The 24,287-nt window shown below is 43.6% G+C and overlaps 1 protein-coding gene across 5 annotated transcripts in view; it reads left to right on the top strand.

Annotated features, from left to right (window-relative positions):
• Nucleotides 1-20,418, top strand: part of relch (RAB11 binding and LisH domain, coiled-coil and HEAT repeat containing) — a 38,192-nt gene extending 17,774 nt beyond the window's left edge. For 2 of the 5 annotated variants that reach the window (XM_036520830.1, XM_036520826.1), the window contains 20 exons: nt 878-973; nt 7,304-7,416; nt 7,590-7,680; nt 8,367-8,438; nt 8,992-9,132; nt 10,046-10,210; nt 10,741-10,888; nt 11,233-11,389; nt 11,790-11,913; nt 12,033-12,081; nt 12,524-12,603; nt 12,695-12,801; nt 13,184-13,283; nt 14,107-14,189; nt 15,649-15,712; nt 15,883-16,021; nt 16,587-16,703; nt 18,090-18,178; nt 18,672-18,742; nt 20,165-20,418. In XM_036520830.1, coding sequence (XP_036376723.1) covers nt 878-973; nt 7,304-7,416; nt 7,590-7,680; nt 8,367-8,438; nt 8,992-9,132; nt 10,046-10,210; nt 10,741-10,888; nt 11,233-11,389; nt 11,790-11,913; nt 12,033-12,081; nt 12,524-12,603; nt 12,695-12,801; nt 13,184-13,283; nt 14,107-14,189; nt 15,649-15,712; nt 15,883-16,021; nt 16,587-16,703; nt 18,090-18,178; nt 18,672-18,742; nt 20,165-20,285 — 2,127 coding nt within the window. In that variant the 3' untranslated portion in view covers nt 20,286-20,418. Of the gene's footprint in view, nt 1-877; nt 974-7,303; nt 7,417-7,589; nt 7,681-8,366; nt 8,439-8,991; nt 9,133-10,045; nt 10,211-10,740; nt 10,889-11,232; nt 11,390-11,789; nt 11,914-12,032; nt 12,082-12,523; nt 12,604-12,694; nt 12,802-13,183; nt 13,284-14,106; nt 14,269-15,113; nt 15,197-15,648; nt 15,713-15,882; nt 16,022-16,586; nt 16,704-18,089; nt 18,179-18,671; nt 18,743-20,164 lie in introns of those variants that run through there. The other 3 variants (XM_036520827.1, XM_036520829.1, XM_036520828.1) reach the window with 3 other exon arrangements.
• The last annotated feature ends 3,869 nt before the right edge of the window (nt 20,419-24,287 follow it).

The raw sequence follows: 24,287 nt of genomic DNA, 5'->3' as shown, positions 1-24,287 counted from the left end.
TTTCTTTTATTTCTTTTTAACTGTCGTCGTTATTCTTAGGCAGTCTGCTGGCTTGAAAGTATATTGTATTTAAGTGTGTAAGTGCACAGACGTAAAGTACGCCTGACACGGTGATTGAAGTAGAGTTGATTATTCACCCTGAACACAGTTCTGAAAGCGCCCTTCCAATTTCCTTTTATCAAGCAGTCTATCAAGGAGAGCATTTTCCAGTGTCACCAGCCACCTCTCTTTTTAAGAAGATGTATGAATGTGATGTGGCTGTCGCTATGGAAACTGCACAAGGAATAGAAAACCCATTTGTGTATGGCAGACCTGGAGATAGGACATTTTCAGATGTATTGAACTGGAAAAATGACTTTGTATGAAATTAAAGTCCTAGTCCTGATCCTATATTGCTTACTTAATGGTTATATTGTAATCAGGGGTTTAAGTTGATCCACACACAAATGACTTGGCCATTATTCCTGTTAATGTTGAATGTTCACAGCCAGCTCATGCATCTCAATTTTTCAGGCTACTTCTAGAGGTTCACTTCTCCATTCTACTAAATAAGGCAATCTAACTGCAATGCACTTTGGCATTAACATCGAGAAGCACATTTAAGCACATTTTTTTTTCCAATATTTTTTTTTCATTTCAGTACCCATCGCACTTACAAGGTTGAATGAAAAAGCACATCAAAACGTATTTTAAAAAAGGATGAAGCATATTGCAGTCATATCAAAAGTGAGCCCACCTATGTCCCTTTTATCTGCTAAAAATTCAAGAAAGTGGGGACAAAAGAGAGGAGTAAGCCCCTAATCACGCTTTTCAGTTTTCCCAGGACCAGCATGCCCGTGCCAACCCATTGCCGCTCCTCTTTCCCCCCCCTCCCTAGGTGTCCCGCATCGCGGACAGCGAGGAGAGCGTGATGCTCATGCTGGGCCGCTGCCTGCCGCACATCGTCCCGAACGTGCTGCTTGCCAAGCGAGAGGTAATCCGCCACCGCTGCTCCCGCTCCCCCTCCCCCACCGACCCCTCACCCCTTTTTCGGTGCAGCGCTCTCGTTCCTCGTTGTTGGCTTTATATCTTCATTTTGGAATCTGCCTTGATTTGACTGTTTTTTTTTCACCTGTGCTCACCCCCCCCCCCCCCCCAACTCTGTGTTCTTTATTTTCAATCATTTTCTTACTCTTCTGCATGCCTCTCTACACCTAGAGAATGGTTGTGCACCTGTGCCAGGTGAGTGGAACAGATCTGCATGCTGTCACCTTTTCTTCTATTTGTTGTCCCTGTTGTTTTTTTTTCTTCTGGCCAACTAGCTGCTTTGAGCTCCGGTTTGCTGCTTCTTTAATTACTGATTGGCTAAGATTGTCCTGGCCAGCTCTTTAATTTACTGATTGGATAAGACAGTTCTGGAAAGCTTTTTAATTACTGATTGGCTAAGGTGGTGCTCGATTTGCAATTGCTTATGCTTGTGTGAACGACCAAACTGTCTGAAAATGATAACATGGTAAAAAAAAAAAAAAGGTAAATGTAGAATGGTAACAATTTTCGTCATGCTTGCTCTCAATGTCATGTACATGGGGTGAAAGATATATTTTTTTCTTTTTTTGAATTTGTTATGTTTAGATGAACGTGGGGGAGCCTCTAATACAGTAGTGTTACATAGAAATTTCCGAGCATTGATAGCAGAGTAATAACATACTAATGCATTTAACTATTTATAACATTAAGCCATCTTCCGTTGCTGGAAGTTGATTGCAGATGTAGTTTAATAAGCATTCTCATGACCTTACAGCTTTAGTGAATAGTTTGTCTGTGATCTTTGTACTTGTTCTAAGTAGGTGGTACACACAAACTTTTAAAATATTGCTAAAATCTTCAAATGCAAACATTTGAAGAAGTTATAGTAATAAATTGTTATGCACTAATAATGTTGGTGATGCAGACTGATTTGTCCTGGTGATGACCAAGTGAATTCCGTGAGTGAAAGAAACAGTTGCAACACTATCGCAACATTTGACTGTCACTGAACATGTGTGCCCTTCTATCATACGTCCTGCAAAATAAATCATCTTTGTGAAATGGGTCATTGACCATGATTTTGTTCATCTTTAAAAACAGGATTTTACTCCCGTTTAATCTGATGTCAGCTTTAAAGTTCACAGACGATCAGGCATCTGTTTGTACCGGTAAACCAGCTGATATCATTTCACCAGTGCTCACTTGTCTTACATATGGCTGCATTGTAAACAACAAATCCTCCAAAGCAGCCCACACGGGCTACATCTGGATGTTATCATCGGTTTCTCAGCCTCTCGTATATCTCACTTTAGCAGTAATGTCTTCCTGTGGTGTATATGTGGTAAAGCAATGCATTTTTCTCTACATGAGATTCAACCTCTGTTCACTTTGTGATAACAGCACTAAACACTCTGAGTTGGTTGTAATGACACCTCCGTATTTTGCATTAAATCCCTGTATTATTTTTCTAAGTGATAGCCAAGGTAGAACAAAGGAATATTTGAATTTCAGCCTTGCTTTTGTGCTTTTGTGGCACCAGACAAGTGAAAACATTTACGCAACAGCCTGCCACACCTTATACGCCGGTGCTGGATGGCAGTTTTTTTTTCCTTCAATACTGATAGTGGAAATGAGCTTTGAATGGGAAAACTCAAATAAAGTGATGAAAACAAATACCCCTGTCCAACACCTGCTCGTAACCTGTTCCCTGGGGCGAGCGATGTGTTGAACGAAGGCCTCTGTTCAGAGTCACATGAGGGGAACGGAACAGGCAGACCGCCTCCAGGGGCTCGGCAAATTTGCATAGCGCAGTTATGTTTTATGGCCAAAGTGGCAGTTTAGATGGCTTTGGAATGCCTCCAGAGCTTTGGAAAAACAAACTTCTCTGGGAGTGAGAAGCTTCCTCATTCTTAATTATTCGGCGACGCACGAAGCTTTCTAGACCGTGTCAGTGCTGCTACCAGTAGACTACCCGCTTTGTCAACTTACTGTCCACTAGAAGGACACTGAGCTTCATCAGTAAATTACAGTTGTTGATTTTTGCCTAATATTACCCCCTCCCCTTGTTCTGTAATACACTCCAATAGGCCTCACCTCAGTAATCGCTACTCAAAGAACCAAGTTTGGCACGTGATCAGGAAAATTAACCAAATTTGTTGGCAAGGACACCTAGTTTTGTTCCAGTTGCAACATTTTGAAAGTTATATCAAACAGTGTGTGGTGTACTGTAGTTTATACCAAAGTGTTTCTTGGAAAGTGGATCAATATCTGTTTCAACATGCTAAAGACTGAATTAATAGATATTAAACTGTCATTTGTCAAAAAAATGATAGATAATAGTTTTTGCAACTGCAATTACCTGGTGTGATGTGTTTCATTTGTCAGTGGAAGCCCTTGAGGGTAACTAGGTGACTAATGCATATAATAAGAAAAGCACTCCTCTCTATAGTTTATTTATTTATTTATTTACATCTATGATTATGTGTCTCAGGACAATGCTGATATGTGTGTGTGTGTTGCAGTACTCACAGGGCAAGCTTTTGATATGATGTGAACTGTGTGTGTGTGTGTGTGTGTGTGTGTGTGTGTGTGTGTGTCTGTGTCTGTGTGAGTGTGGGCTAACACCTTGCTGTTGAAACTTCAGCTTTTAGGACAAAGCTTCTGCTGCAGTTTTGCTCTTGAAAAAATGCAGTAATTGGGGGAAAAAAAACACTTCATGCCCTGTGTGTATGCATGTTCTCTAGAGTAATCTTAGCAGGAGGTGTGAGTTGTTTTGATAGTGAAGGAAAGGTGAATCAGTCTTCCCATTTAGAACACCTGGCTAAAGGTGACTTAGCTGTGACTCCAGGTCACTCTCATGGTGGTTAAGACCAAAACCAAATAACGGGGATCATTTGCCAAATAAAACACTGTTGATAGGAACAAGTTTCCTCTTAGTTGTGGCATTGCCACAATGGCTTCTCTGTGCTTCCATGCCACATTCATGTGTTTCTTGCAAGAGTTAAAGAACACAAAGTCACTTCCTTTATTTCCATGTAGTCCTATCCGAGTGTCTCTTTCGACCACGAGGCCACAGTTAGAATAACAGTTCTCTTTCAAAGGTCCGGCAGGTGGCTTCTCTGTAATTGGTAATGCATTAAAGGCTACGCCCAAACAAACAAAACTGGAGCCTAACTTGCAACCTTTCTCTGTGTTTGCTAAACTGTGGTTTATTTTGAAGTCTTTATTTTTTTTCTGTTAGGGTGTTAGTCACCGGACAGATTGTGCACACCATCTGCAAAATTAAACCGTATAAACATGGAGGACAGGGCAGGCTTCCAGTCCTTTCCTGTTATATCTGAATCAGTACATACCAGCCTCTTGCCAATTTCCACGGTGCCCGGTGCACTGGGACTGAAATCTGGGACTCTTGGGAAAAATCTGCAGTATGAACTCATGGCACTGACCACAGACACAGAGAGACTGTAGTAAGTCTGTTTAGAGGCGACAGTGATTGGCAGTTCAAAGCAGAAAAGCCTGCTACATCGTGAGCATGAAGAATATCTTTGTTTTTTTATTGTATCATACAAGACAGGAAAATGCATCAGCTTCAACAACAAAGTTGGAAATCAGTCAGCTTCTCTCTATCCAACAGTTAAATAAATTATGTGAGGCTAATATTATTACGTCAATGGGGAATGTGCAAGCAGAGTTTGCTTCATTTTCATGAAATGTAGTTATGGAGGGCTGTTTTTACACCTTACTATAAAGTCATTGAAAGTCACTGGAATGCTAGGCTCACAGCACTGTGTGTGATGTGCTGTACCAAACCATGATGTTATTAGTACTCTCGACAAGGTTCAACTGATCATCTGCCAAATGAATAAATGTAAATGTAAATGTTCATAGTATCCTCATGAATGCTGCTAATGTTAACAGGTAAAAGGGTAGACCATGGTAGACTGAGGCAGAACGTTGTGTGTCTTAAACCTGTGATACTTGCATTTGGTCACAAAACTGTGAGCAGTGTTGTGTTCCACACTCTAGATCAAAAACTCAGTGGAGCATTTGAAGGGCTATTTGCTCTTCGGGCTTTTTTCCCGCCTGTTAAGTTTCTCTCTGTCTGTGATTGGCTCCTGCACCATGATCTGCTGTGAGCTCCTCCCACTGAAGTGTTGGCTGTTAGAACTGATAAGCTTGGCTTAGAATACTTTGGCCTTAATGACACTTTTATTGAGAACGGTATTGATTCCATCTGGAGAGAGCTGGCATTAAGGAGCTGCTCCCAAGGCCCATTAATCTTACAGAATCTGTCAGTCGCTGAGTGCGCAGGTGCTGGGGCAGCAGGTGTGGGAGCTGTTAGCGGCCGCCCTCCACTGAGTCAGTCCAGCGGGGTGTTCATGTGTAGTGTGGGACTGAAACACCCTGAGAGAGTAACCTGAGTGACCCACCTACCCACCCCCCACCACGTTCCTTTTGTATCCTGTGTTTTTTTTTCCTGACATGTGCTCAGATATTACTGCAGTGTTTAGAAGTGCACCTCCTCCCTTACTCAGAAGACATTGCCCTGAAGTTGACATGACCTGAGATTTATGACCAGCCCCTAGACTCAATCAGAACAACCGAGGAAAATACTGCTGGTTCCACTCAGCCTTATGCCTGTAAGGTTTAAAACTGCAGCAGAAAGGAAATGTGTGGCTCGAAATGAGGGCTGAGAAAGTTGGGAATGTGATAACAGCTTCTGTTCAAAAGTGATGTTTGCAGAGTTTTTACTATTTATAAAAACAGTAGATCATTAGTAGATACTATACCCACTGACCATTGTAGATCAGCGCCTGGGTGACCTTTAGCTGTAGTAGCTATTAAGCTATTAAGATAATCTTCAGTGTCTCAAAGTTGTCTTCCTCTGGGAATTGCGTGACCGTATTCCAAACATCTAGGACCTACGATGCTGACCTATGTCAGAGTCTAGACCAAGCTGTGGTCCCTGACACAAATATATAAACTGAGCAGTCCTTTGACCATGCACCTGCACAGCACATTCTCCCACAGTTACATGCAAACCACTTCACAGGACTCCCTTCAAAGTGCATTGGACAAGGGGTAGCAATCAAAGGGAGTCCACCTTTGAGCTGTACCTCCAAACCATCATATGCAGATGTAGACAGCAAGCATGTTATTTGGCTTTGCAGACACGTAACACTTGACTCACCCCTGGTGTTGATGTTTCTGCGATGAGACACCGATGCTGTCTGCATAGATTTATAACACAAAGTGACTGGCGCGTGCAAGGTTTCGCAGGGACCATGTGATGGTAGAAGGAGTGTAAGGGTCTGCTGCCACTCCATGCCTCATAAAGGAGTGGTGCACTAAAATGACCCTTTTTCTGTTTTTGTCTCTTTTTGATCACTGCACTCCATATCACCCAGGCAGGCATCAGTGAAAAATGGATATACACCTTACAACACAAAACAATATTTCAGAGGATTCAACTAATGACTACGCTAAGATTATGCTATGATACGTTCAGCTCTCATCTTTATATTTTCTTTCAGGTTTTTAAGTGATTATGTAAATATACTGTACATATATTCTGGTTACTATTACCTACCAAGAGCCAAAATTGCTTTGTAAAAAGATGTGTTTCACACAAAAATGTGAAGGTGTAACTTAATTTTGAGTGAGATACGCTAAAAGAATTGCAAGACATGCCATGCCCACATGGGAACAACACATTCTAATCTACCACTCAACAGAGTGCCAAACCAAACAGCTTTTGTGCAGTTAAAAGTTCCAGGAACATTTACTGAGAATGTATAATTAGATTCAGTGGTGTCAATCACCTGTTAAAAATGCCATCATCATTCCTGTACAGTATGCACTCTGTGTGATGTACAGATTAATCAGGGGAGTATTTTTAATGATTGCGTAGCACCTTGGTGACTTTGATTGAATCAGGGGATGGGAGAACAGGAGCAGCGCTGGGAGGGTGGCTTTTCTCAGCACTCTAGAGCCCAATAGTTGATTGAAATCAAAAGGAATCTTCCTCTCATATGAAACTATCTTACTATTCCCAAGTGCCATGGCACGCAGGCCACAGGTCCCTTAAGTCAAGGTCGTGTCAGCTTATGCCCATTGGTAGGTGTGGTTCCTCAGTTGTGGTTTTCCGGTAGCCCTTGCCCCAATGCCGCCACTTGACCCCCCCCCCCGCTGCCCCTTTTTGCTGACCCAGTGCTGTGTCAGTGTGCCTTGGCCTGTGGCTCCTCCCACCGCCCTGCCCTCTCTCTGACCCCTGTCTCCACCCCCCAATTCCCCACAGGAGCTGATCCCCCTCATCCTCTGCACTGCCTGCCTTCACCCTGAGCCCAAGGAGAGGGACCAGCTGTTACACATCCTCTTCAACCTTATCAAGAGGCCAGACGACGAGCAAAGGTGCGCGTGGCTGATCAGGGTGTCCTCTCTGAGGACGTGTTAGCCGTCCGACACCTCCTCGCTCATGGTTTTCACAATGGAATGGTATTCGGATGCGCATTTCCTTGCATGTGTCCAAGGTGTTTTGGCATGTGATGTCTCAGAAGCTTATGACTGTGTCCTTTTGTCCTTAGACAGATGATCTTGACAGGTTGCGTGGCCTTTGCTCGGCATGTAGGGCCCACACGTGTGGAAGCAGAACTCCTACCACAATGCTGGGAGCAGGTTAGCCTATCTTATTTCTCCTTCTCATACCGTCTTTCTGCCACTCTCACGAGAGGAGAAAAACTATTTCGGCAAAGGCCCACTGTTTTACTCAGTAGCATGAGGTACTTCATATGTTTGGAGTACTCATTTTGTCTGTAGACATATGAGTACATTTCATGTTTACATTACATTTCTGGATGATCGTGTTTTTGCGTGTCCATGTTAAGAGGAAAATTACACTGACTTTAATTCACACCTGGATGTCATTTGTTCATTACATGTAACCAATATCTATTGATATGGTATACTTAAGCAAGAAAGGTAAGGTTTTCATATTCTTCCCTTTCTCATCAAAATGTCTGGAGAGGTTTACATTAAATCCAGCAAGACTAACCATAAATGTGATGTTTTTGAAGTGTCATTTTAATCATTTGCGTTACTGTGTGCAAACTTTGAACCACATCATTATGTCTCAGACCCCTTCAGTCAGCCCCACAACAGAGTCAGATTTCAGCTGACAAATGTCATCATGGGATTTTGAACTTGAAACAAACAAGCTGAAAGTAAACCCAAGCAGCATCAAGAGCGAGGGCGGCGGTCTTACATGTGCCGAGCCGACCCGTAAACACAGGCAGAAAGGAATGTAGACGTGTGGTTTCTGTGAGGACGGAGAATGCCATGTTGTGTCTCTCTTTCCCTCTCAGATCAACCACAAGTACCCTGAGAGACGACTGCTGGTGGCAGAGTCATGTGGCGCGCTGGCCCCCTACCTGCCTGTAAGGACCACCTTCACCTTCACCTGCACCTGAGGGCTGCGTGGTTAAGCTAACTCTCCCTTCAGGTGTCTGCGTGCGGAACCACTTTCCTGCAGAGACACTGTCAGCACAGGCGTCACTTTATTCCATTGTATAACTGTTTAGTAGATCCGCTGTTAAATGTGATGTAGACAGCCGGATGTTTGTGGAAGAAATTGATGTTATATTAAGTATGGTGCGTAAGGACACAATCCTATTAATGAGAGCAGCAGCCATGCTCCATCCGCAGTGTCATGCGGCGCTTCTAATAGTGTTGACTCCTTATGGTTTGCTTGTGTTTTACTGTGCCTCACTTGTAAGTCGCTTTGGATAAAAGTATCTGCCGAATGAATAAGTGTAAGTGTAAACCTACAGTCATCCTGCTACAAGTCCAAAAATGTCATGCCACGCTGCAGCTGAAACATTCTTATTTATGGAGGCACGTTGCTTAGTGTTGGAGGCCAGGCTGAAGCGGTTGCCTGAAATGGCGGTGCACCTGTGAGTGAAGGTCTCGCCCCTGGCTGTGCTTCCGCAGAAGGAGATCCGCAGCTCGCTGGTGCTCTCCATGCTGCAGCAGATGCTGGCGGAGGACAAGGCTGACATGGTGCGGGAGGCGGTGGTCAAAAGCTTGGGCATCATCATGGGCTACATCGACGACCCAGACAAGTACAGCCAGGTGGGTGTCTGTCCCCTTTCCTTCCGCAATCCTGGGCTCCACAGACCGGGGGAGTTCTGTCCCCCGAGGCCCCCCCCCATGACAAACCGCAGTAAAGGCCGACGTCAGGCCGCTGCACCCCGCTCGCAAGCGCCCATCAGCTTTTGTTTACGCAAGCCGGTATGTCTTCTGATCCCAGGCGGAGGCTTAGACTCTCCGTCTGCGTCGCCACAGTAACCACTGCTGGCTCCACGCTCTCCCTCTTCCCGATCCCAACAGTCCCAGCGCTTGCAAGGAGAAAACTATAATAAGACATAAAGGAAACTCCAGAGCGCCGATCGCTGCGGAGTGGCACCACGGCCCCTCTTGAGTGCCACCATGTAACTGCAGCTCGTCATTATGTGCGCCTTAACCACAGCCTTGATTATAATCGTGCAGTTGTGCTGTTCTGTGTTTAAGGCTAGAGCCCATGGCTTTTCGACAGAAGTACAGCTGTGTTGCAACTTCGTGGCCTAAGCAACTGATCTTGGATCTTAACTTTAGATGGTTGGGGTTAGGACTGGGCGTTGGCGTGCTGATCTTAGATCTGTTGTAAAGGGCAGAAAGTACCAGCAGCCAGCTGGAGTTTTCCCACATGTGCAGTTCCATTACCGACTCAAACGTGACAAGCAACTTTGTGCCACCATGTCAGAAAAGAGTGCTCTACTTATCTGCATGTGATTTGGTCCTAGAACAGGTCTTGAGCTACTGAAGGTTTATACTGTGTTTGCGAGATATATATAATATGTATGTATGTGTAATATGGCACTATTCACATAGGCACACAGCCTATGTACTTCACTCGTCATGTATGCAGTTCGAAGGCAGACGATATAGTTCACTTTGTGTCGTTCACTCTGTGTGCGTGTATGTGTGTATGTGCGTGTGTCTCCAGGGCTTTGAGCTGATGCTGCTCTCACTGGGGGACCCCTCGGAACGAGTGGTCAGTGCCATCCACCAGGTTTTCATACCAGCCTTTGCCGCCTGGTCCACGGAGCTGGGCAACCTGCAGTCCCAGCTTGTGCCGACCCTGCTGGCGCGCATCGAGAAGCTGCTCAAGGTGAGCCGCCTCACGATCCCAGAACCTCGGCTCTGCAGTATTACACCGGCCTGGCTTTGTCAGTCATTACGTTGGCTGTCTTAGTTGTGTTTCTCTGCTGGTATTACCTGTGTTAAACACACACCTGTAAGGTTTTATTAGGGGGCCAAGCAATGCTTGGGGGGGGGGCGTGTTGTTGTTCTTCTCCTTGCTCCTATTATTCTTCTTCTGCCCTTCTCCCTAAAAAAGCGTAAGTCTTCACATCCTAGAAGCAGATTTTATGAAACCTGGCACAACTCTAGCATGCTATGGCCAACATGTGCTGGTAGATATAAAAAGAAATCAAATTTCTACCATGTGAAATAGTAGCTTGGAAATGATAAAACATACTCCACTCTTCTCCAAGTAACTTTATGCCAGTGAATTGGTGGATTCTGCCTTACTGTATTTTTTGCCGTGTGTGTGTGTGTGTGTGTGTGTGTGTGCGCGCGTGTAGGCATGTGTATGTGTGTGCATACACGCTGTAAACCTGTGTGCGCTGTGATCCACAGGACGGAGAGCACGGGCTGGATGAGCACAAGCTCCACATGTTCCTGTCCGCTCTACAGTCCCTCATCCCTCCTCTGTTCGCCGAGGTGCTGCGGAACGCCCCCTTCACCAGCCGAGCCAAGCTGCAGGGCGACACGCCTCCCATCGAGGGTGAGGCTTCGCAGGACGCTCTCCTCCAGGCCAACATCAACACGGAGATGTGACATTCCTGATAAAAACCCCAAGATCATACCACTGTTTTAGCCCCGTGCAGCTCAGTTCCACGTTTACAGTTGGCTCCGGTACCTGGCTGGTCTGTAATTATGGATGTCGGTTTATGGGTGGATTTCAAAGTAAATTTCTCATGCTGTGGTATCTCCACTTGGATAGCATCTACCGCTTTTAGATGATATTCCTGGAGGAGTGCCCAGGCTCTCTTGAGCCCACTCATTTAGCGGAGTGCTGCGGCCTGCTCGACCCGTGCGTGACCCCCTGCTGCCTTGGTGATCTTCCAGTGACCAGGTTCCCTCGGCCGGCGTCACCCCTGCAGGACGTGGCCACCATCATCGGGAGCCGGGAGCAACTGGCCGTGCTGCTGCAGCTCTACGACCACCAGCTGGAGCACGAGGGGACCACCGGCTGGGACAGCCTGCTCTGGGTGGTCAACCAGCTGTGAGTCCTGACCACGCTGCCCATTTGTGCACACACACATATGCACATACTCAAGCACACACTCTCTTTCTCTCTGTCTCTCTCACTCACACTCACACACACACACACACACACTCACACACACACACTCTCATACACGCAATCATATACACACAAACGCACAAACATGGACTAGATGTGTGAATGCACAAACCCATTCCACTTCTTACACGCGCACACACACACACACACACACACACACAGCACAGAAGCAATGTACTCTACAATGTAATGCTTGCTGGTGCTGACACAGTCACACTGTCAGCAGTTAATAGCAGCCTTTTTCCCATTTTTATGATTCATTGCCAGCAGTGTGGTAGCCCGTTCCGCTGGTCTGACCCTTAGCACACTCTTCCCACAGGCTACCCCAGCTCATAGAGATTGTCGGGCGGATCAATGTAACCTCAACTACCTACGTCCACGAGTTCTCTCGCTTCTTCTGGAGGTTATGCCGAACGTTTGGGAAGATTTTCACAAATGCCAAGGTGCGGGGTGCATTTAGTTTTCTTTTCCGCTGGGTTAAAGAAAACATACAGCAAGCACTGGAATTGTAACTTATGGAGTAAAGCCATTTTTTATAAATGCTCATTCTTCTCTCCATCAGGTAAAGCCACAATTCCAAGAAATCCTAAGGCTTTCAGAAGAGAATGTTGGTGAGTGCAGCAAATTTGACTCGCGATGCAGACTAACAGTTGAGATTTCTGAGAAGGTGTGGGGGGGCGACCTTCAAACACTACACACACCCTGTCCACTGTCAGGATTTAGTTCTTAATTTTTATTGGACAGCCGTGATGGGGAGTGGAAGATTCCTCTTGTGGCCTTTCTGCCTTTGTTTGTCAAGTTAAAATTAGGATGTAGACATAAATCTCTGCCAAGACCACAAGTGTCAAATAGTTGTTTTGTTCCAGTGTAACTACCAGAAAAAATAGAGATTATAACAGGGTGTCATTGGCAGAGATCAAATGTATTCCAGAAGTCTGACAAGGCCAGCAACTCTGAATTCCATTTACCTGTGTAAAATATTTAACCGCGTTCAGTCTTTAATCTGAATTATAATGAATGTTTTCTTACATCTATTTTTATCATTGAATTTAGACACTACAGCTGGGAATGGCATTCTGACAAAGGCTACGGTACCAATCTATGCCACTGGGGTCCTGACCTGCTACAATCAGGTAAGCACTATGACTGCTTCGCCTGTGAAGTCACCTGAAAAGACATTGGTTGACATTTTTCAGTTTTAAAATGTGTGCGTGTTTCCCACAGGAAGAGGACCGCAAGCTTTTGGTGGGATTCCTTGAAGACGTTATGACAACCCTGTCTTTGTCACATGCTCCCTTGGACAGCTTAAAGGCATCCTTCGTAGAGCTGGGGTGAGGTCCCGCAGATGTGGTTTCTAACGCGACCAAACAAAAGTCACCATCAGGAGTGGCCATCTAGTCCGCGGCCATCATGTTAGGTCAGAAGTGGTCAACTGCAGCAAAAGTACAGAGACCGGGTGCGGCACTTTTCACCATGCCTGAACAATGCCAGAGCAGAATTCACAGATATGACAGTTAGGAATATTTGCTTTGTGAATGGGTGCGGTACAGCTGGTGCTCCCATAGCCACTGTGAAAAACGAAAGCTCCACTGAGCATTGGGCCATTTCCATAGCTTGACCTGTCCTATAGTAGTGCTATTCTGAAGGGGGGGTAAAAATAGTAATGTTCAGCAAAGATTTAACGTGATAAATAAACATGTCTCTTCGTTTCAGTGCAAACCCAGCATACCATGAGCTGCTTCTAACGGTGCTGTGGTATGGAGTAGTCCATACCTCGGCTCTTGTTCGCTGCACAGCAGCTCGAATGTTTGAGGTAAGCTGGTCTGGCAAAATTTGCTGTCCACGAGGCGGGAGCATCTTAAGTATGCATGTCATGAGTATGAGCGTCTGTACAGACGATTCCCATGAATTTTCTAAATATTGTTTAGCTGATCTGAATGTGCTTATTTAAGTCATTTGTTATGCATCGAGTATGCCCAGCGCATGTGGCAAACAGTCATATCGTAATGAGGAAAGAAGGGTTATTGGGATCCAAGCTACGGCTGTTGATGCTGTGTGTTCATGATGTTATGCACATTAGTTAAAGACATTCTGAAATTAATGTGGGACAGCTTGAACATTGACCATTCCGTGCTTATACTGGACTCAGGTACTTTTGTAATCTCTCCTGGGCTATGTTGGCGTGTTGGGTCATTCTTCAAAAACAGAATTGCTTAGGTAGTAAAATGTGAAGTACATGTAAAATAAATGGAAACGCACCCATTTGACTTTGCACTGCAGCCACCTGCTTGCTATTGTCATCCAACTGATAAACAGCCCCCCTCCCCCTCTCCCCCCTTCATTTCATGTAAGGTGAGGAGGAGTGTTTCAGAATCCATTGAAAATCCCTGCCCCTCCTGCCCCCCCCCCCCCTCCATGTTGAGCAGTAGTATATAGTTATATTTGCCTGGCCTTCTATGTATTTTTTTGTTGTTGTTTGCTCCTCTTTTGCTTGTGTTAAGTGCGTGTTGGCTTTGTGTATTTTTTTTTTCTTTCATGGTTGTTTATTTTGTCCTTCTCTCTCTGCGGTGTGCCATGACACTGTGCTTGCTCTTTCCATGCATCCCGTGTGACATCACCCTGCTCTGACCAATCAGCTGTTGGTGAAGGGGGTGAATGAAACTCTAGTAGCTCAGAGAGTTGTTCCAGCACTTATCACTCTCTCCAGTGATCCTGAAATGTAAGTCTACTCCTGCCTTGTTCATCCCGCACTTCGTTCAGTCTTGGCTTCCCCAGAACTAAATCTCTCCCTATATGCCCCGAACGCAAAAAATAAACTCAGCTTATTGAAACCCGGTGCTCTGCTGCCGTTAATTTGCCAGTTAGTCTCCTCAGGGAGTGAACGTGTGAGCAACGGTGAGGATATTTACACATCTTTGCTCATGGGATATGGATTCATCGATCTTTTGTGGGATCTGTTTGTTTGGTGGAAATAAAGTTCATCACCTTGACCTTTGAGTGCTTTCCTAATGGGATATACGGCAATAAAATGTCTATAAGTCGTGTTTCAGAGCAAGCTGGTAATTTGCAGTGAGGTGTAATGACCATCTCAAAAAATTGTCACAGCAGTGTACTTGCTGTGCGAATGATGTAGCACAGTGCATGTGACTTGCAGTTGGCAAAGCGTGAGTCATTGAGCATTCGGCAGTATGTGCTCATGATACGGAATTAAGCTGTATGTTGTCGTGTCAGAACAGAGCCATGAGAGGCAGACTCATTTTAGTCCTTACGCACAGTTCAGAGCGATTTGTGCAGACTCCCACCCGCAGGAACGCACATGACCCTCAGCGAGCTTTCATTAGTGTCTGCCAGTCACTGAAGCCCGTGTTGATCAGTTCTCCTGACACACATCTCTTAGGGTTGTTCTCGTGAAGCCAAGGTGGGAATGACTGTGCCTGTGTGTGATATACATGCGTACTAACATTTCTCATAGTTAGGGCCTGTACTAACCCGCTCGCTTTAGCAGCTGCATGGTTTAGGCGTCTGAGCCCGCTCCCAGCATGCTCGGCTGCGACCCCACACCCCTTAGAGGACCCCTCCCCCTTAGGTCCTCGCCCGTGTGTGTTTACCCACCCGTCTCTCTTTTGCATTTGACTGGTTGCAGCTGATTCTTCGAGGCATGAGCGAAGCCTTAATTGACAAGCGAGTAGCCCCGGCCCTTATAACCTTGTGCAGTGGTCCTGAATTGTGAGTTAATGCAGATGTGAGATTTTAACACCAACCTGTGTCTTCAGCATTCTGTTGGTTGTGTTTTTGTACTGACATCGGAATGAACGTCTTAACGCAGGGATGGGGGATTCCACACCTGGAGGGCCAAAGGACCTGCAGGTTTCCTTCTGCTTTGGCTATTAATCGTTTAGCTAGCAGGATGTCATTATTTCCATAGGCATTCCACTCACTATGTAAACGATGTAAACCATGTAGTAAACCACTTAGTTATTAAGAATCTAACTCTAAAACCTGCAGGACCTTGGCCCTGAAAGATGGTATTGCCCATCCTTGGACTAACATTATCCATCCTTGCTTATTACTTAATACATACAGACTATCAATCTTGTCATGTTTTTGAGCGTCATATCATACAAGAAATCAATGCTGATTTTGTTGAAAAAAAAATTATAATAATATTTTCATTACAGCTCTGTAAGGATATCAACCATACCGGCATTTGGTACAATTATGGAGACTGTAACACAAAAAGAGGTATGTCCCTGTCCATAGATGTTACCCTCATACAGTCATACCCACATACAGTCAGAGTACATACGACTTAAACATTAAGTGTTAGGTTAAGCCAAAGGTATTTAAAATGAACGAGGAAACTGTCTGTAATGTGGGTGGAGGGTAACGTAGATGTGTTTGTCCTGTACCAGCTGCTGGAGAGAGTGAAGATGCAGCTGGCTTCCTTTCTGGAGGACCCTCAGTACCAAGACCAGCACTCTTTGCACATGGAGATCATTAAGACGTTCGGGAGGGTGGGGCCCAACGCTGAGCCCAGATTCAGGGACGAGTGTGAGTGTCTCTGTTGGCATCCTTCTGTGCACGCACACACACACACACACACACACACACACACACACACACACACACACACACACACACAGTGGCTGTAAGCAGACTCAGTGCTATCTTCCCTGTTTGATCACAACTGAAAATAAAATGGGGTGGTGTACATATTTAACAATGCTAACCTTCAAATATTATAGCAGTGTCTTTGTAGAATGCTGATTGTTATTCACAATATTTTGGCCCATTAAACAGATGTTATAGTTATTAATAGGAATGGCAGTTGTAGTGGCAATGTTAGGTATGTAATATGCAGATGTATTAACCAAAGTATTGGCACTTATGTGTTTACATGAGACTTACCCTTATCCCGAGTGACTTAGAGACTAAGAGACAAGAATGCAGAACAGCGGGGGGCAGAAGAGGAGAATAACACACCTGGTGCTTAGTTTGTTTGTCCCTCCTATTTTTGGGGAACTTGATACATTGTGGAATCACAGTGACTTAGGTACCTGTATTTCTGAAGCCATGCGTGGTATCGTTTGACCTTCCTGGTTGTTTTGTTTTGCAGTCGTCCTTCCTCATTTGCACAAACTGGCTCTGGGAAACAACATGCAAACAGCGGAGACCAAAAGGCTGGACATCGCCACCCAGCTTTTCGAAGCCTACAGTGCTCTGTCTTGCTGCTGTATCCTTGAGGCCCTGGAGTCAGTGGTCAGGAGATAACATGAACCGTATGCTGTATAATTCAAAGAAAATGCCTGATCCCAGAAACTCCTCCTGGCATACAAGAATCGAGTGAATTGCCAAAGTAACAATATTGAATATGGGGATATTAAGTAACCAGATTTTAGAAATGTCTGCCTAACCTAAAATGTCTCCTGTTTGTAAGCTTTACCAGCAGTATCACATACTATATATTGCCACATTTCTCTTTACCCCTCACTTTCAAACTCACTCAGTGATCACTACAGTTAATGCAGTGTGTCATGCCATATCATTGCTTTATTTGCTGCACTTAGATTAACCCAGAATGACATGGCTTACTTTCACTTACATTACATACTTACATTCAACTCAGTTCACAGCCTGTAACCCAGCTGTTAGCAATCCCCATGCCCTAGCCACCATGCCACACTGCCAGTGTAAGGGATCAATTGTTGAGCTCACAAATGCACAGTCTGACATTTGCGTAAACACAGCAGGATGTGTGCCTTCAAATTACTTTCCCACCCAAATTCAAGCATTGTTACTGGCCCAAATGATGGCGGCAACATTTTTTTCAAGAACTTGCAGTTTTGTTCTTTTTTATAGAGTGCAGACTCGTGAAGAGTTGGAATATTCCCGCACAGGAAAGGAAAACAAACGTTGGACGTTTATGGGCCCCAAATTGCTGGGTACGCAGTAAAGTCAAAAGCTGAGCCGCTCCGTCGTGTTCTCCAGTAATGATGGAGAGCCTCTCCCGAGCCGGAAAAGTCGTCTGCTCTGGTTGCAGTTCCCAGCACACAGGCTGGCGTAGGCCGCCCGCAGCATAGCAAAGCCCTGAGCTGTCTCCACGAGGCCTTCTGCAGCAGGCAGCGCTCGCCGTCGCACAGATGCGTGACGTTCGCTCGCTGTGTGACTCGCCAGTTTTTGGCGGAGGTCTATGAAAGGTCGCTCTGACCCCTGCGCGCCCTGCGTGTGGAGGACGTGTGGTCGTGACGTCAGCAGGATTGGCCTGTAAATCATGAGCTGCAGGACCAGTGCTGTGGTCAGCCTTGCCATATTCCCACACGAGGTGATGCAAGCAACTTTTACCCAACCTATTGGCTAAGAATCCTGACTAAAAATAATGCAGGCAGTAATAAATGACGGAATAGCCAAAAGTGCTGGAAAAGTTCATCTTTATCCATACAACCGTGCGGCATCTAGTAAACGGACAAGTGATTTGACTTTTAAATTGGATTGTCCTAACAAAGTGAATAAAAAGATTGATTATGTAATTAATCCATTGTTAAGTTTTTTCCCCTCGTTCACACTTAGTTTCAGTTGTGAGAATAAATCCAAAAGCCTTTCCTTAACCTTAAATTTCCAGTTATTTCCGAAGAGCTGATGGTGAATCACTTCCTGCCTGGACTGAAGTGTTTAAGAACTGACATGGAGCATCTTTCCCCTGAGCACGAGGTTGGTGAGACGGCAGTCTGATCCTGTCTGAGGAGAACGCTGCCAAAACTGAGAAAAATGTATTTACCAGATGTGTACTGTCAGCTGTTCAGGCTGATGTTTCTAAAGGGTCTGTAGCTCATAGAACACTATTTGATGGATTTTTTGTCTTAGAATTATGGAAAGGACAACTTTTCAGTTCAATTAACAGAAGCTGTGAAATCTAAATATATTTCGGTCTCTCCACTATGTGCTTTGCAAATCTGTTTGTGATGGTATAGATCATGAGACAGCTTTATGATTGAATCTGGTTCCTGTTAAATTAATGCAGTAGTTTATTTTATGCTCCTGGAGTAATAAAAGACCCTTTTTTGTGCCAGCTAATAAACCGCTGATCACCGGCCACCACAGCATAGCACGTGTGACGTTTATTCCAGGAGGAACTATGAGTGGGAATCCAATCCTGGGGGAAGACTTTATTTAAATCCCTGATCTTGTGCTTCTCTCGTCCCAGGTTATTTTGAGCTCCATGATTAAAGAATGCGAGCAGAAGTTGGAAAACAAGAACATCCAGGAGCCACAAGGGTGAGAGCCGATTGGTTTCACGCTCCGTAACGCTGCTGTCAGAATGGGAGAGCCCCTCTCGTAGTGTCATTATCGATTCTAGTCACTCCCCGCCCACTCCATCAGACACCCGGTCTGTCATTCACTCATTCACTCTCTCTCTCTCTCTCGTCCACTCCCTTTTCTGTCTCTGACTCTCCCCATCGGGGATTGTCTCCCTCCCTATCTCCCTTTATCCTTCCATGTGGTTCCAGTGGTGAACTAGGTTTGAAAATTTTATTCAACCTTCCCAATGACCTCTTGCTGAGTGTGGTTAGGATGGGCCTTTTGGCAGCTACCATTCACTGACTTGGAGGAACTTCAGTAGGCATGCGGTGAATGGGCTGTAACATGAGGGAGAACACAGAGCTCACACTATTGGACAAAAAATTTAATTTCTCTGCTTTAGATCTACCTCTGACTGCTACTGTAGCACTGTGCTAATAGCCCGGTATAAAAAAACAAGTAATTGGGTAGCACTAAACACGATACGCTGCGACCAAGTAGCACTGCTGTTCTGTCCGTTTTTTTTCCTCTTTGTCAACCTCCAAAGCCCAGCAGCTGACTGTAATGAGAGGCCTCAGGGTATAAAACTGTGCTTCTCTGCTGCATACAGCATGGCAATTCCACGACCACAAGGCCCACTCCTCCCTAGCGAGTGGAGGGGAATGTGGATGCGGCGTGGGTGTGCAAACGAGACGTTTCCCATGTTGTGAACATGTGTACATTGGTCATAAAGACCTAATGGTCTCCTCATTGGGTCCAAAATATCGGTTCTCATGTTACCAATCTGTCCACAGCCCAGTAACATATTTTCAGTGGTTATACAGATACACATTCACACGCATTTAACTTTACACATGTTCGCCTGATACTTTTTAACTCCTTTGTTTTCACCTTTGTTTGAAATTAAGCACAGATATCACATTGCATCCTGTAGCTGCCAACATTTAAAAGGATTTAGTTTGGTATCTATGTATTAGTTTTACAGTTCCAGTCATTTAATATTGAGTCCATTTGTGTTTAATTGGATGCAGGTCTTGAGGAAACTGAGTCAGTGTAACCACAGTATGCATGCGGTTCTTTCTGCAGCACTGTTACCACCTTGACGTCTTTTAGTGTAAGACCTCAAAAACAATCAAGACTACAGTGTTTATGTCATACTTTGTTGGAAAACAAAAAAACAACACTTTGAGAGAGTGGATTTACTCTAGTTTTTTTTATTTGGTTTATGTTCTTAAGAGCATATGTGAATATTTCAATGCTATGTTATGTTAAAAGTTAAGAAGTGTTCTCTTTTGACCTTTTGACTTTGAGAAGAAAGTGGTGTTGGCTGTTGTTTGGCCTGGAATTATTTGGTTGTTTTTACTCAGTGAAAAGATTTTTCTTGTTTTTGCCCCCCAGCTCTGTGTCAATTGCAGCAAGTCTTGTGGGAGAAGACGCCAAGACAAAATTTCTGAACAAGATGGGCCAGCTGACCACTTCTGGCGCCATGTTGGCCAACGTGTTCCAGAGGAAGAAGTAAGCTGCTGGGGTGTTTCCCATGAGCCTCCACTGTCTGCAACCTCCTACTTGAAGTCAATCATCTGCCTTTGTTTTGTCTGTCTGTTATGTTAGTGTCTGTTTTATTTCTTATTTATGGGTTCTTATAACTTTATTCCAACCTCCAAAGAAATTTGCACTTCACTTAAAACCTGTTTATTTTGATTTTTTTTTTTTTGGATCGCTTATTTACATTTTTTAAACTTTGCTTTGTTTTTGTAAATGTGCAGTTGGTTTAGAAAGAACTGTAAGATTTTCTCTACCTGTCTTGTCCTTGGTCTGTGTTGCAGTGTTTCTTGCATACATTTTTTTCTATAAGTGGGTGTTAATATTTGGGTTTCTTTATTTTTTGGATATATTCCAAAAGTAAATAACTGTATAATACACTGAATTATTAGAATGGTACCCATATTGTGTAAATTTGAAATTGGTGTCATGAAATAATAAAAATGAAGAAAACTTGTGTACTTAAATACATCTGGATTTGACACTTATTTCATACCAGTTACATTTGCAGCAAGTACATGTTTAAGATGCATCAAATCTTGCTCAGTAAAGTGCTCAGCACAACATTAAAGTCATCAAAAATGAAAGTCTAAAAATAACTATGCTTTTAAGATGCTGCAGGAACGAGAGACTTTCAAAAATTCTAGGAAAGGAATATAACGACAGCTCTTCATCAGACTATGTTGTTTTTGTATCTGAAGAAGGTGTATGATCATAAAATATATATCACTTTGTCACTGCCCAAATTGTTAGTCAGTTCTGCCTTTTCAACTGGCCAAGTACGGAATGGAAGCTGTGTCAGAGCCGATGTGTGTGCGTGTGTGTGTGTATGTGTGTGTTGCATATTGACTGTTTGTAATTGTACAGGAACTATACTGAACATCAATCATCAATATTGCATCCGTTATAATTTCACACAATGACAGTAATGGAAGCGCATCGGTCTTTCCAAGTCATAACATAATACAGTCCGTTTCAGTTGTCTTGTCAGTGTTTCAGTGTTTTCCTGGGCCTGCTGACAGGTTCCAAAGTTCAACAAAATGAAGGAAAGAAAGAAAGAAAAAAAAAAAAACAGTCACTTGGTCCGCAGATTAGTGTCACGGATTCTGCGCAACATTCTTCCCACCTGGTTCTGAGTGATTCATAGGACAACATTGAGTGTAAATTATTGACTTACTGCCCCACGAGGAGAATAAAATTTGCATTCAAGCTTAATGTTTAACATTTATTACTGATACGGTCCAGATGTACAAATAATTTCTTTTGTCTTGTACAGTGCCTCAGTGGAACACAAAGAAAAGGAAAAAGGGGGCATGGCAGTGTGTGCAAGAAAAGTATGTGGAATCCATTGGGGTGTAAAACAAATGTGGAAATGTATTTTCCCCACTGCTGATATGTTGGATGTCTAGTGTTTTTTCCTCAGACCTTTTAAGTATATTTGTCTAATTGCAGTTTCCAGCTCAAGAAATAATTTCATGGATGTCTGGAACATATCATAATGTTACACTGTTTGACATTGGGCTCCTCTTGTTGAAAATGATAATGAATGCACCCATATTCAGAAGTCGCTATTTAAGCACAGAACAGCAGTAACAGCTTGTGTATGCTGCACATGGAAATGCCACAAAGAGGGATGGCTTAGTCATGAGACTGACTTCAGCCCATGAGTCAGAAATCAGGAGCATGTCCAAACCAGACAGGAGAAATAGTGCTTGAACCACAGGGAAGATGTGCTTCCAAATGTGCTTCCCTGTGCTTTCAAATGTTCTTTTTTGCAACCCTGTAATGACGTTGCAAACGGCCCTGGAACCCTTTGACCAGTTTCCAACGCTTTGCCATTGTCGTGCCAGAAGAAAGATCGATAGCCTTTTATTTGCAACCATCCATGATTTGTATTCTAGATCCTTCCCTCTTCCACGGGCATTCATGTGTGTAAATTGAAATAGCAGTTATTAGGTGGGTGGAGACTCATTTCCCCAAACACGCACAATTCTTCATTTGTGCATGTCCATAGAGGTGTAGGATTTGCTTCATCTGTAAAACATGATATTCCCTGCAGATTGGTTTGCCAGCCCCTTTTCTCAGCGTAATATAAAATAAGGAAAATTTTGATCTCAGTTTTATTTCACATATGCTCCCTATTCAGTTTAGACATTTAAAATGGATTTTATTGTCTAGTTTGTTGAGCCACTAACATCCTGTTTGGTATGACTCTAACTGGAAGCCCTGCCGCATAAATTGCACAGGAAGTGTGTTTACACTTAAACACATAAAAAGGCTGGGGAGAGAGTATTTCAGAGCAGGTGCTTGGCAGGTGACCTCACCTATTTGAAAAGCCACTGTTCAGTCAGTAATGTCATTTTCCATCTTTGTTCTTAATTATGTAATGGGGATATAAATGCCATGTGCTGTTTTTCCCCCAGAATACTAATTGTTCAAAATAAGTGTAGAAATAATTACTTTAAATGTAGTCATCATTTATTGGACGCTGATAGCATGCAGTCATTCTCATCATTCTTAAACTAGAGCTGATTGTTTCCACTGATTCACATGAAACTATATCCGTTTGTACCACAGAACAAATAGGTGTTTCTGGTGCATATACAAATCACCCACTATAATGATATTAATGAAGAACCATGTGGTTGTGGTGGCTGTCACCTGTCTGTGTTTTCAAAATTTGTACAATGTCAGGTGCTATGTACATTTGTATAAATTTATTTGTACACCTTTAATAAAACTTAAGCTTTGTTGCAGTTCATTTTAGAATATGTCAAAATAAAAATAATTGAAACACTGCAAAGGGGCTTGTTTGTATTGAAGCTATGATAATACTTAAATCAGGTTCTTAAAGGTCCTAAAAACTGTGGCAGTATTGCAAAGAGAAACAACTGTGTACTTTTATCTGATGAATCTTTAAGTATTTATATAATGTAACATTATTTTTTATTTCTGTTTTGCAATGGAAACAACTGTTGGTGGGTTATTTCTGAAATGCTGACCATACTACCTGAAAACCTCAGGGAATCCCCCATTTTTGGGGAGAGCGCTGTGTTTGGTCCAGAGGAGAAGCAGTATTGTGAAATCAGCTACATGAGATCGGTTACTGTTGCCACATGTTTTTCTTTAGTTAAACTGTTCCAGCTGTGGTGCTTGGGGGCGTGGATCATTGTGTTCTGTTTCTGTCAAATTAGCTCCACCTCATTAGCGATTCCCCAAGTTCTAATGTGATTGTTCTAACTGCTATGATTAATGACCAATTCTCCTTAACCGGAACAAAAATACAAATGTGGAATACCAAAGTGGACAGAATTATTTATTTTCATTGAATCAGTTTTCATATGGAATGCACAGAATGTGGGATATTAAGAATTGTCATTATTTCCTGAATTTATCTTTTTTTCATGAACGTGAACGGCATGCATACAGCATGACCGTTGCATCATATATAAAATAAAAATGCTGGTGGTCCTTAAAACCTGCAGGACACAGTAAGCAGGAAGTCCACATCAGAGCTGTGTAGTACAGAAGATTTGGTTTATCAAGGGTATTGTAATGTGTGTTGAAAAGCATAAAAGGAACTTGAAGAAGAAGAAAAAAAATGTATTTCATGATCCATTCTGAGAATTTATTTTCACTGAATTTTTCCAGGAACACCTAAACCACACAGATTCAACACTGTGGGCTATCTTCCATTGACTGTTGATTTGGTATTGAGGACAGTGTTTGCCATGTTGCACCACCAGCAGCCAGTGAGCATGTGGGTTTCATTTGTGTCTTGGCACATGCCTGTCCTTGCTGAACAGTGAGAAAAAAAAAAAAAAAAAGTCATGTGGATCAGGGTTCATTGCAAACTACTGAGATGACGGTTATTCAAAACATGGAGTTATAGCTTGAAGCAGCTCCATCAGGCAGAGGCTAGACGACTCGGCTCTGTGACACCAAGGGAAGAGGAGTGAGAAGCTGGCTGAGATTCAAG

This window comes from Megalops cyprinoides, chromosome 2 (genome assembly GCF_013368585.1).
Source record: "Megalops cyprinoides isolate fMegCyp1 chromosome 2, fMegCyp1.pri, whole genome shotgun sequence".
Taxonomy (NCBI): Eukaryota; Metazoa; Chordata; class Actinopteri; order Elopiformes; family Megalopidae; genus Megalops; species Megalops cyprinoides.
This window is presented reverse-complemented; position numbering and strand designations above follow the sequence as displayed.